This window comes from Pogoniulus pusillus, chromosome 6 (assembly GCF_015220805.1).
Source record: "Pogoniulus pusillus isolate bPogPus1 chromosome 6, bPogPus1.pri, whole genome shotgun sequence".
Classification (NCBI taxonomy): Eukaryota; Metazoa; Chordata; class Aves; order Piciformes; family Lybiidae; genus Pogoniulus; species Pogoniulus pusillus.
The window spans coordinates 2,685,491-2,698,121 of NC_087269.1; the positions used below are offsets into that span (position 1 = coordinate 2,685,491).

Genomic DNA, 12,631 nt, shown 5'->3' on the forward strand with positions numbered 1-12,631 from the left:
ATCAGCAAGATGAACTTGCAGTGCAAACAAGCAGCTCTGCAAGATCATTCTACTTTGCATCTGACAAAGCTAGAAAACACTGCACATGATCAGTCTTTGGCAGATTTTCAGACCCGTGTGACTTACCAGAGTGATGGAACAATTAACTCTGTAATGAGATGTTCAGTCATGTCAAGTGTCAGCACACAGCATCACTGGGCAAGCTTAGGGTAGTCCAAATAAGGGTGGGCACAGGGATACAGGGATAAATTGGCTAAAGTAGGGCTGGTATTTGAGCTGGAGGAGGAGAGCACTGTCAAGGATCTGGGTGTAGAAGATTTCATGCTGTAAGGGCTGCAGCCCTTTTACCAGTCACAAACTGCCAGCTACCTGGTGGAAGAGTTTTTCTAATGAGCAGTTTCCAAAAGGTGGCCATGGTTAGGAATGAGAGGCTCCAAAACTCTTCTGTAGCCCTTGGCTTTGTTCTTTGAGACACAAATTTCAAGAGAGGAAAGGGAGAGCTGCTTATCTTTGTTTGCCCACGGGTAAATTACACTGTAATTAAATTTAGTTGCTTGTTTTCCTTCACACTAAGGTAATCCCATGCACTAGCTAAGCTTCAAGGCCATCCATAGATAGAATCATAGAGACCTTCCCGTTGGAAAAGCCCTCGTGAGATCATCAAGTCCAAACGTTGTCCTAAGACCACTGTGGCCATTAACCCACGTCCTGAACTGCCATGTTCACCTTTTCCAAACACCTCCATGGACAGTGAGAACAATGCCCTGAGCAATCTGTTCCAATGCCTGACCACCCCTGCAGTACAGAAAGCTTTCCTAGCATCCAACCATGGTACAGCTTGAGGCCATTGCCTTTCTTCTGGTTTTGTGTTGACTTTGAGCTCACAGACTGCATTGGTTTGGAAGGGACCCTCAGTTGTCAGCTTGTCCAAGCTGCGTATAGTGAGCAGAGACAACTCCAACTAGATCGGGCTGTTCAGGGCCACATTGAGTCAGATGTATGAAGATGAGGATGGGTTTGAAGCAGAAGATGAGAGCACAGAAGGGTGTGCTTGGGTAAAAGAAGGGCAAGAGAGTGGTGAAGTGTTGATATAGATTGTCCAAGGCAGTGGTGGACTCACCATGCCTGGGGGAGTTGAAGAAGGATGTGGGTATTGTGCTTCAGGACATAGTTTAGTGTTCCTGGTAGCTGGGTGATGGTTGCACTGGATGACCTTCCAGGTCTTTTCCAACCTTCTTGATTAGGAGGAAGTTCTTCACAGAGAGAGTGATTTCCCACTGGAATGGGCTGCCCAGGGAGGTGGTGGAGGCACCGTCCCTGGAGGTCTTCAAGAAAAGACTGGATGAGGCACTTGGTGCCATGGTCTGGTTGACTGGATAGTGCTGGGGGATAGGTTGGACTGGATGATCTTGGAGGTCTCTTCCAACCTGGTTGATTCTATGATTCTATGAGTCTCTATGTTAGGGCAATGCCTGAAGTCCTAGTCAAAGCCAGGTCCTACCACACACACCCCAGCACTCACTGTTGTGAAGGAGCCAGCCTGTTGGAAAAGAGCTCACGGCTACAGTGGTACCAGAACTGGAAGGGGATAGCATCTGTGATCCACAGTGAGGGCAAAGCAGACTCCAGGCACCAGCGAGGCTGTAGTTGAAGCAATAAGGCAGAACATCTGGGAGCTGGCAGTCTGTGATAGCAAACCCACGCCAGCCACGCTCAGAGAAGCAGATGTACAAGAGCACAAATACAAACACAGGCTGCAAAACAAGCTTTGTGATGAGCTAAAGGAGGCCATCAGGCCATCCTGTCAGGCAGATGTGCTGGTCAAAGAGAAACACTTCCCAGAGGGAAGCAAAATGAATCACTCAGGAGAAGCAGTACTGTTGAATTCTTTTAATAACACTAGGAAAATATCATAGTATTAAAGTCCTGCACGGGATCCTCCGAAGGTTATCGCGGCTGGGATGGCTTTGTGGCTAGAAACCAAACTTCTGTCTTCGTTGGGTTTTGTTACGGGTTTTTTTTTTTCCCCCAGTTGTGTTTTCATTTGAACCAACTACTCCTTTACAATGGTATTTCCAGTTAAAACACAGCTAACCTATAAATACCTGAAGAGCACAGCACACATTGTGTGCGTGGGTTCCGTTTACATCTCAGAGGAAACAATGGCAAACTCTATTCAACACAGGGAAGGGAACGTCGGGTGGGTAAAGCAGGGGATGCAAGAGCCAGTAAGGATACATTGCATACATGATACAGAGAGGAAAAAAAAAACCAACCAACAACAACAAAAAATATCATCTGGAGTATGTGAAATTAAACTGAATTTTGCACCTTAAACCTATTAGAAGTTACTCTGCTGGCCAATACTAATCCACTGAAGAAGCAGAGTGTCGGTCAGAAGTCTAACGTTTCCTGTACCAGCACAGAGAGAGTGGAAGCAGTCCAATGCTGTTAAAAGAGAACATGAAATCCAGCTCATGTTTCTGCTTTAGGGGTTGATCTCTTCGGGAACTACTGTTAGCATCACATCCTCGTTGCCCCTGCGTACGACCATGTTCAAGGTACTGTCCTTTTTGATGATGTCACTGACGTCACTGGCCGAGCTGATCGACTGCCCATTGATGCTTATAATCACATCGTTGTCCTTCAGGCCCCCGCTGGAAAGACAAAGCAGCAATGCATTACCACAAATGCCATTGTGTTGTCTTCACAATGCTGTTTAAAGAAGAGGAGAAAAAGAGGGCTGGGTGGTCTTTTTATTTTCCCTGGTTCCCACCCAGCAGCATTTTGCACAGAGACTCAGTGGGCATGAAAAAGGGCAGCAGGAGCTGTCAAGTGGTGAAGGTTACAAAGCAATGCAGAAACCTCACAACTTGGGTGGAGGTAGGAGTCTGCCATACTGCAGTGTGTCTCCTGGAATTCATTGCAGCAGAGAGTGCAGTGCTTTGCTCGGAGAATGCTGATCTGGTAGAAGAGGCAGAGCCATATTTTGCTTTTAAAATAACTGTGACTCATTTTGGAGTGGAAACGTTCCAGGCTGTCACTCATGCACCCACAGCAGTATGAGTGGCACTGTGTGTCAGCACGTGAGGAATTTGGGTCCCAGATCCATGCTGTTCTCCACACATAGCTCACTGGCAGCCCCTTCACCCCATCTTCATGTTTTATGTCTGCCATAACTCCAGCCAAAACTGGCACACAGCAACTAGCCCAAGTGCCCTTCCTGCTGCCTGGCTGCCCATAGCCTCCAGAAACCCTTCTGCTGATCTCAGCACAGACAAACCAAGACCAAAGCCCTCCTGACTCAAAGGAAGGCAGGGCAGAGTGGGAGCCAGCATTGCAAGGCTCCTCTGCCCAGGGCCACAGGCCTCTGCCCAAGGTGGCCAAGACTGCTGACAGGACCAAGAAGCCGGGTGGTGAGGGACACCATCGACCACAACATCTTGCCTGGTCTTGCACAACGCCTGGCTCCAAGTGATGGAAATGTTAACCAAGTAACTAGATCAGACATGATTCAGCCCTTCAGCATAATCCTTCTTCCCAAAACCACAGAGCAGTCACTGGCCTCTTCCGCCCGCAGCAAATGTCTTACATGGGTGTCTCCTGCACCTTGGCCAGCCTGTGCAAGGGGTTTGGCTGCCTACTGAAGGCAGAACGCAGCCCTGGCAGAAACCATCCCAGGTTATCACTGGTCGCTCAGTCTCTTCACTCAACTCTTAGCCAGGACAGGCCACTGCAGAACTGCTCTGGTCCTCTAACCACGGCAGCTCTATCATCCCCTGCCCAGCAGGGCTACACAGTGAGCACAGAAGAGGAAATCAGAAGAACAGGGAAACCCACGTGGACAAGGGAATTAGGAGTGGAGATGGCAGGCAACATGAAGGGCTGCATTTCAATTGCCTGCTCACCCTTCAGATGAGGCATCCTGCTTTGAGTTCACCTTTGGGTTACGAAGGTACATGGTCTTGCACCAACTCTACTTCTCTAATGTCCTTCTCCCAGCTCTCTGCTGACCCTTACCTGCACCCTCACAGTTTTCTGTGCCTTCAGATTGGACCTGCACAGCAAGGCAGTAAGCCCAGCCCCACACTGGAGCAGCTACATGGCTCCTATACTGGCTGTGGTTTAATTTCCCTTTACAGACAGACACCCTAACTCTGCAGCAGCAGTGCTGCCCACAAGAGTGGCCTACAAAACACAGCAGTAATCCAGAGAGCACACTTGGCAGCTACTGCTGTAGGTCTTACAGTGGCATCCAAACTGCAACAAAGAGACATCATCCAATCAGCCCTGCAGCCCTTCTACAAGATAAGATGCCTGCTCCCAGCAGCTTTCTGCTACTTGCCTTTGGTGCCACATACACCTCTTTGTTGCCACATTTACTCTTCAGCGATCTCTAGTTTTAGAAAATGAACAAAGCTTCCCATTTTCTGCTCTGGATTAGAGTGGTTTTGTATCAAGCAAAGTCAGAGGGGGAAGTGTCTTCAGCAAGAGTCAGCAAGAGCAGGGCTGGTGGCCACAGCCCAGCAGCTGTACCTGAGGCAGGCATCTAGTGAGGTGCAGTACCAACCAGCAGGTGAGCTTCTGAGCAGATACTGAGCTACAAGAAGGAGAGGACCAGCTGGCCAGAACTAAAAGCTCTTCCCAGTAATGTGCCTCCTGCCAAGAGAGGATTTTTCCCTAGAAGAGCTGCAATGTTTGCCCAGCACCGAGGTGTTTGCTCTGAGACGGACACATCTTCACTAGGTGGCTGCAAAGCTTCTCCCTTGTCCTCCTCCAGCAGTGACCAGCAGGGCTGTGGGGAACATGCTCAGGCAACCTTCTGCATTCAGCACTGGCACAGCAGATGTCATCATAGAATCAACTAGGTCAGAAGAGACCTCCAAGATCATCCAGGCCAATCTAGCACCCAGCCCTATCCAATCAACCAGACCATGGCACTAAGTGCCTCATCCAGGCTTTGCTTGAACACGCCCAGGGACGGCGACTCCACCACCTCCCTGGGCAGCCCATTCCAATGCCAACCACTCTCTCTGGCAACAACTTCCTCATCACATCCAGCCTAGACCTCCCCTGCCATAACTTGAGGCTGTGTCCTCTTGTTCTGTTGCTGCTTGCCTGGCAGAAGAGCCCAACCCCACCTGGCTACAGCCTCCCTTCAGGTAGTTGCAGACAGCAATGAGGTCTGCCCTCCAGGGTTCTCTTCTGCAGGCTGCACACCCCCAGCTCCCTCAGCTTCTCCTCATTGGATTTGTGTTGCAGACCTCTCACCAGCTTTGTCACCCTTCTGCACCTTCTTGGAGGTGCTGGCTGAGAAAAACACAAAGGAGTTTTCACACCTCCTGAGTCCCTGCGCTCTGAGCTGGCAGCACCAGCAGGGCTTTGCTGCACTACCCTGATAGCTTCTCACTATTGCCCACCCGGGACCAGGCTAAACCACAAACTAATTGGCAGCAGACGAGCTCATAGCCATCAGATGCTTGCAGTGTTGGTAAGGCAGCACGGTGCAGCTCGTCGGTGAAGCAGGGCACCTCCTTTGCCGTTACCCCTGGAGTCAGCGGCAGCAGCTTTGGGCAAAGCCAGCTCTTCACTTACGCTTCAGCTGGCGTCTCTGGAATCACTTCAATAACGTAGGCCCCAGAGACAACGTCAGGAAAGTCTTTGTGGCGATCCTTCAGCTCTCTAGCTTTGCTGGAAAGTGAAGAAACAGCAACAAAAGTATTTTGACAAGATGGGAAAAAAAAAACCACCACCCAAACCAAACACCAAGCCAAGAGAACCCAAACCAAGCAGATGCATTTTTACGCAGTGAGGTCACTTAACCTTCACTGCCGGAGGCATCCTACATGCTGATGTGACACTACACTATCTGGTTTAACCCTTACAAGTACTGAGAGGATCACTACACCTTTTTGTATGTGGAGAGCTTTTAAAAGCCCAATTTCTGCCGACAGATTCAGAGTCTGAGTTAAAAGCAGCTCAAGATTCAGTCGTTGCTTCAGGACTAGCAGCCCCTGAACACCTGAGAAAAGGCTCTTTCAGTGTCTGACACTTTGTGACATGGGGAAATGTCTGGTTCACAGAATCATAAAATGGTTTGGGTTGGAAGGGATCTTAAAGATCATTTAGTTACAACTCCTCTGCCGCGGGCAGGGACATCTTCTACATGCCCAGGTTGCTCAAGGCTTCATCCAACCTGGCCTTGAACACCTCCAGTGAGGGAGTATCCCTGGGCAGTCTGTTCCAGGGTCTCCCAACTCCTACTGTAAAGAATTTATTTCTAATCTCTGGACTTAATCTCCCCTCTTCCAGCTTCAATCCATTGCCCCTTGTCCTGTTAACTACAAGCATCTGTAAAAAGTCCCTCCCCAGCTTTCTTGTAGGCACCCTTCAAGTACTGAAAGGCCACCACGAGGTCTCCCCAGAGCCTTCTCTTCGCCAGGCTGAACAGCCTCAGCTCCCTCAGCCTGGTCACTCCTGCAGGGCATGGTATCACCCAGTCAGCTTTCTTCTGGTCTTAATATGAATAAGCAAGCCCACACAAAAGCTTCATTTTAAATTAGGTGAACTGTTTAATGAGAAGAATTTTATAGCCATGGACATATGCACGTAGCTGCTGTAGGTCTTGAAAAGATACTGTCCTGTTTGCTCCTTGCCCCACAGGACAGATGGAAACAAGAGTGAGAGAGTCCCAGCACAGTTAACAGTCACTAGCTATTCTCTTCTGAAGCATTAAGGAAAAGAGAGAGCCAGGGAGCTGCTGACAAACTAGCTCCGTACAAGAGCGTACAGCAGAGTTCAACCATGTAGCAGATGCAGAGGGAAAAGGGAGCAAGAGTTGTCTGCGAGCTGCCACCAGCACCCACAGAAGTGCAACGCTGCTGCTTCATCCTCCTGGTTGTGTCTGCAGACCATGAGCTTGATCCAAATGCATGCAGTGACCATGCTGCAAAGGGCGAGGACGCACCATGCTTACTTACCTAGGAGTCAGGGACATCATTCGTATGCCAATGTATTTCTTTTTGGTTACAGCTTTGCCTGCAGAAAGGAAAACAGGTCATGAGCAACTGCTCTTGCCACAAGAGCCCCACGGGCTGCTGGCTTGCTGGTTTATTACTGCTTTCACACCTTTCAGAGTGGTGGCTCACGGTACCTTTAGCTTGCCTGTCATGGGATTCCGTGAGGAACTTCTTTATTTTATCTGATGGGATGGCAAAGGAGATCCCTGCTGTAACTTTTAATGTATTAATTCCAATGACTTCACCATCCTGGAGAAAAAAAGAAGTTGTTGTGAGCTCCAAGAGAAGTGGGATGATTTCCTCCCAGTATCACAAACACAACCCCACATGACACACTGTAGCTGGCTTTCCTTTTTCTAGCTGGTTTCTTTCGGTCTAATATTTGGAGTCTATTGATGAAACTCTGTCCCTATGGTTTTGGAAAAGCAGTGTGGACACTCATCTTGCCACTACCAAGACAGACATCAGAACTGGGCAGCTCTCCTGCTTGCAGCAGATAAGCAGGATACTGCACAGCCAAGTTTGGTCTGTTTATTCCAGCAGGCGACTCGTGAAGCCAACAGATTCTGAGCAAACATTGCATAATGGCATGAATTAAAATGACAGCTCACCAAGCCCAAAGCTTTCCCCAGTAATCTGGCTCCAAGAGATCCAGGTAAATCATCTCTGCTGTCACCTGATGATTCAAACACCTCTGTAATCTCAGCAGCTTCCCTCCCTGACCTATCCCAGATGAAACCTACCCAAATATATAATTTTTTTTGATGGTGTTGACATTGCACAGAGAGTCCAGTGGAAAAAAACCTGCCACATCCCCAAGGCAGAAACTCTGCCTAGCTCCTCCTTCCAGTGTGTGCTGTCCCTCCCTGAGGACCATTGCCTCTCCTGCGTTTAACTCTGCGGGCCCCCTTGGGGCGCTCTCACCCAGCGGTTAGGTTTTGCACCCTGCTTCCCTTGCTCTCTCTTGAGCTTATCCACCACTGCTCTAAGGGCAGCTCTGACTGTTCCACAACACCAGCAAAGAAACCCTAATGTCCTGCTAAATGCATGGGGTTTCTACCCTCTCAGTGAGACTTGAAAGAGAGGGGTAAATACCAATCTGTGAACCATTAAGCTGAGTTTCAGTAGGCAAAAAACCTGACAGCAACAGCTGCATGGTACAGAGCAGGGGCAAACACCTCAGCTTCCAAATGTGCATCTCACTTGTGCTAGTTTGATGCTCACTGGAATGCTTTGGTGGGAAGAATTAGATTATAGGCTGTGAAAAGGAAACAGTGGTGTTGCCTACTTCACTCATAGGCTTGCTGAGATGGATAAGAACAAGAACACCAACATAGATAAGAGAGTCTCTCTCTGGGCTTTGGGCTGCACTTTTCTCTCTAACTTGCTGCCTGACTAATCCTTCTGCTTCCTAACCCCCCTGGCCGACCCTCCAAACTCACCTTAAACATAAGGCAAAGTCTGGGGTAAGGTAGAGGGGTGGGAAGAAGGTGGAAATGTGGTTGAAAGCTCTTCCTGGGGATTCTGGTTCCTGGGAGGGCTGTTGTGTTTCTGTATTGCTTTTTAACTTGTATATTTCTGCATATACAGTAAATACCTGTTTGTATGTTGTGCTAAGCTGTAAATGTAGCTTCATTCGATTTTCCAGAGTGACTGAGTCTAGTCTGGGTGATTTTCTTAAGTGTGGGGGGGCAGCTAACACTCAAAACCACCACATCATTTTTTTGCAAGGCATGGGCAAAAAAAAAACTATTTGGCATTACAATGGCTTGCAACTATGCAAACCATAACCAGCTGAAATACTGGAAGCCAAGTGAAACCTGTGACTGGCAATAACCAGGTGGATTTTGTGTAGTCAGCCAGATATTGAAAGCTCTTTATCACATTCCTGGTGTGTGGGGTTCTGTCTGTAGATTGGGTTGGGTTTGAGTTATAGAATCATGGAATCAACCAGGTTGGAAGATACCTCCAAGCTCATCCAGTCCAACCTAGCACCCAGCCCTATCCAGTCAACCAGACCATGGCACTAAGTGCCTCATCCAGGCTTTGCTTCAACACCTCCAGGGTCAGCGACTCCACCACCTCCCTGGGCAGCCCATTCCAATGCCAATCACTCTCTATGCCAACAACTTCCTCCTAACATCCAGCCTAGACCTCCCCTGGCACAACTTGAGACTGTGTTCTAAAGGAACTGAGTTCTATAGGACTGAGTTCTAAAGGAACAAGCTTGGTGTTAAGCAAACTTAAACTCTTACCAGATTTACCAGGGGTCCTCCGGAGTTTCCATACTGCAAATAAACATATGGCAAGAAGGTGTTTTAATATCTACCTCTTCATTCACGGCAAGCAAACCAGAATAGAGACCTCTGACATATTTCTGCAGTTCTTTCTTCACTATTAAACATATGCAATGTGGCTTAACAGCCAAGCCCACTGGCAGCACTTAACACCACCAACCCCCCACCCTCCCCTTAGCTGAGAATCATAGAATCAAGCAGGTTGGAAGAGACCTCCAAGATCATCCAGCCCAACCTAGCACCCAGCCCTATCCAATCAACCAGACCATGGCACTAAGTGCCTCATCCAGGCTTTCCTTGAAGACCCCCAGGGACGGTGCCTCCACCACCTCTGTGGGCAGCCCATTCCAATGGGAAATCACTCCCTCTGTGAAGAACTTCTTCCTAATATCCAGCCTATACCTACCCTGGCACAACTTGAGACTGTGTCCCCTTGTTCTATTGCTGGTTGTCTGGGAGAAGAGGCCACCCCCCACCTGGCTACAATGCCCCTTCAGATACTGAAGCCTTGCAAGTGCTTCACCCTTCATCTCTGGCCAGAGTAAGACAAGAAGGCCAAGGCTTTTCTTTTTCAGTAGTACCACACTAGCAACTTAGGAGATTTTAGGACAGCTCTGGGAGCTGTTAGTGAAGATTTCTTACTAGGCATTCAGCAGAAGCACAAAAACTATTGTTTTGCCTTAATGCAGAAAGGAACTCGAATCCTTAAACTAAGCTTGGCCTCTTTTTGAGGAAACATGATGCATTTCCAAAAGCTACTTCCGTGCCAGAGAGCAGAGCACTGCCTCCTCCCTTGGAACTCCGAGGCCCAGGCAGATACTGTGCTTGGGGTGGGGTCCTGGGGGACTTCTAAATAACATCCAGTGCTGCTGCACCACAGATGTCCACATTTGCAGGCACAAAAGAAAAGGCAGCCACGCTGCCTGCTTTTCAGAGCTGTCTCACTAATGAAGGGCTGAAAGCAACTGCTCAGGAAATGTGCTCTGGAGGGGCCAAGGCTCAGGCAGGACCTACGTTGATGATGGCATCGGTCTGGATGTAGTCCATGTCCGAGTTGCGGAGCCCCAGCTCCTTCCCTCCTCGCTGAGTGGTGCTCACGATCCCTGTGGTCACTGTGTTCTGCAGGGAAAAGGGACTGCCAATGGCCACCACGAACTCCCCCGGCCTCAAGTCTGCAGACTGGCCCAGCAGAAGGACTGGCAGCTTACCCTGCAGAGAAACCACAGGGAAATCAGACCAAAGCCACAGGCTGCTGAGACGCTGGGGGAGCAAATCCTGCAGGAATAGATGCCTGCAGAGAGAAAAAGAGAGGCTGCCATCCTTTGGGAATGTTGCTCACTGTTTTCTTTGAGTGCCTCCCTACAGAAGAATCTTAAGCTTCTGCTCTGGAGAGTGAGCTCTTCAGACTGTAGGAGTAGCTTTTCCACAACAGGTACCACCTCTCTGGGCAGCCCATTCCAATGGCAAGTCACTCTCTTGATGGAAATAACGATGTCACCATGACTTTGAAAGGTGAAATCCAGGGAAATCCTGTGCGTGTGCAGAGAAGGGCCACTGGGATGCTCAGAGGGCTGGAGCAGCTCTGCTAAGAGGACAGACTGAAAGAGTTGGGGCTGTTCAATCTGGACAAGAGGAGGCTCCAAGGTGACCTTCTTGTGGCCTTTCAGTATCTGGAGGGGGCCTACAAAAAAGAACTTCTTCCTAACATCCAGGCTGAATCTACACACTTCTTATCTTTTTTTCATTCCCCTCAGTCCTATCACTCCCTGACAGCCTAAAAAGTCCCTCCCCAGCTTTCTTGTAGCACCCTTAAGATCCTGAATGGTCATGATAGGGTCACCTGGGAGCCTCCTCTTCTCCAGCCTGCACAGCCCCAACTCCCTCAGTCTCTCCTCACAGCAGAGCAGCTCCAGCCCTCTGCTCATCCTCGTGGCCCTTCTCTGGACACCTTCCAGCACATCCATAGCCCTCTTGTACCAGGGGCTCCAGGACTGGACGCAGTACTCAGGTGGAGTCTCACCAGTGCAGAGTAGAGGGGGAGGATCACTTCCCTTGACCTGCTGGCCACATTCCTCTTGATGCAGCCAGGATCTGGTTGGCTCTCAGGGCTGCGAGAGCAGCCCAGAAAGTACTTAACAAGCCAGGCCCTGGATGTCCTTTATTCCACTCTGCTAAAATTCCACCAGCAGAATTTTGCTTCGATGAACAGATTGTTTCAATAAAACTCTTTGCCAAACCCCAGGCAAGGTATGCTGCTCTATGGAAACTTACCTTTTAGTCTCCAGACTCTAAAGGAATAATTAACCAACTGCTTCTGAAACAGAATCACTTGGAAGAGCAATGGAATAGGCAACAAACACAGTGAGGAGAAAAAGACTTCCCTTTCTGATAATCTTGAAGAGGGAGGTTCTCACAACCAGCAATGTCTTACTATTAGATGAGGATTATCATTAACTGTGATCCCTATCAGTGCCACAGCCACAGGTAAACCCAGCCCAGGCCGTGGCTCAGCCCTGGGGAGGGTTTAGTGCTGATCCCTGCTATCTCCACCGTGTTTGCCGCAGGGCAGCCAAGCAGTGACATCCCAAGGCGACAGTGCTGAGCAGTTCAGCATCTCAGGCCACAGCCCTGATGACTCCAACAGACCTCTCCAGCACAGCAGGGACAAGGCAGCTACGATTAGCTGTGCTGGGAAGCATGTAGCATATGCAACACAAACAGCTCCATATGGGTATTGTTTGGCTGGAGGGAGCACCCTGGCTCCTCCTCCTCCTCTCCCCAGATGCCATTAGGCTTACTCAGTACATGCTTTCAAGATGTCGTGGGTAAAGAAGTGCATCTCTTCTTGGCACTACTTTGCCTTATTTGAAAGAAAACAAAACAAACCCACACCGTCACAAAAAGTGAGTTTTGTTTGCACCCCAGTGCACTGAAAATGGGCACACCTTAGAGAAGGAGAATGGTTATCAGCAAGCACTGATAGATGAGCAAAGGAAACCCAAAAAAGGTGTATTTTTCAAAAGGAGGATTGGTTATGTACAAAGTTACAGATTTATGCAATGCTCCTGAGCTAAACAGTCACAGAGCCAGAGTCCCACTTGGCAGCAGAAAGCAAGTCCATGAACAACCTCTGACTAATACAACTCCTTTTGATCGTGCTGTGTTCTGGAGCCTGTGCCTATGCTCAGCTTCAGTTGGATGTCTAATGCTGTGTGGCCTGGCTGTGGGTCACCCACCTGACCCAGCACACCTTCTGGAGAGAGTTTGCCTAACCTGTCCTTTGCTAGGCACAAACCCCCACCATCTTCTGCTCAC

At 49.1% G+C, this 12,631-nt stretch overlaps 1 protein-coding gene across 2 annotated transcripts in view; it reads right to left on the reverse strand.

Moving 5' to 3' along the window:
* Positions 1–1,875: 1,875 nt before the first annotated feature.
* HTRA1 (HtrA serine peptidase 1) overlaps positions 1,876–12,631 on the reverse strand; it is a 41,443-nt gene continuing 30,687 nt past the window's right edge. The window contains exons 4-9 of one of the 2 annotated variants that reach the window (XM_064144220.1): positions 10,331–10,525; positions 9,275–9,307; positions 7,154–7,268; positions 6,981–7,038; positions 5,596–5,682; positions 1,876–2,657 (exon numbers count right to left, since the gene is read on the reverse strand). In XM_064144220.1, the coding sequence (XP_064000290.1) occupies positions 2,489–2,657; positions 5,596–5,682; positions 6,981–7,038; positions 7,154–7,268; positions 9,275–9,307; positions 10,331–10,525 (657 nt within the window). In that variant the 3' untranslated portion in view covers positions 1,876–2,488. Of the gene's footprint in view, positions 2,658–5,595; positions 5,692–6,980; positions 7,039–7,153; positions 7,269–9,274; positions 9,308–10,330; positions 10,526–12,631 lie in introns of both variants that reach the window. The other variant, XM_064144219.1, reaches the window with a different exon arrangement.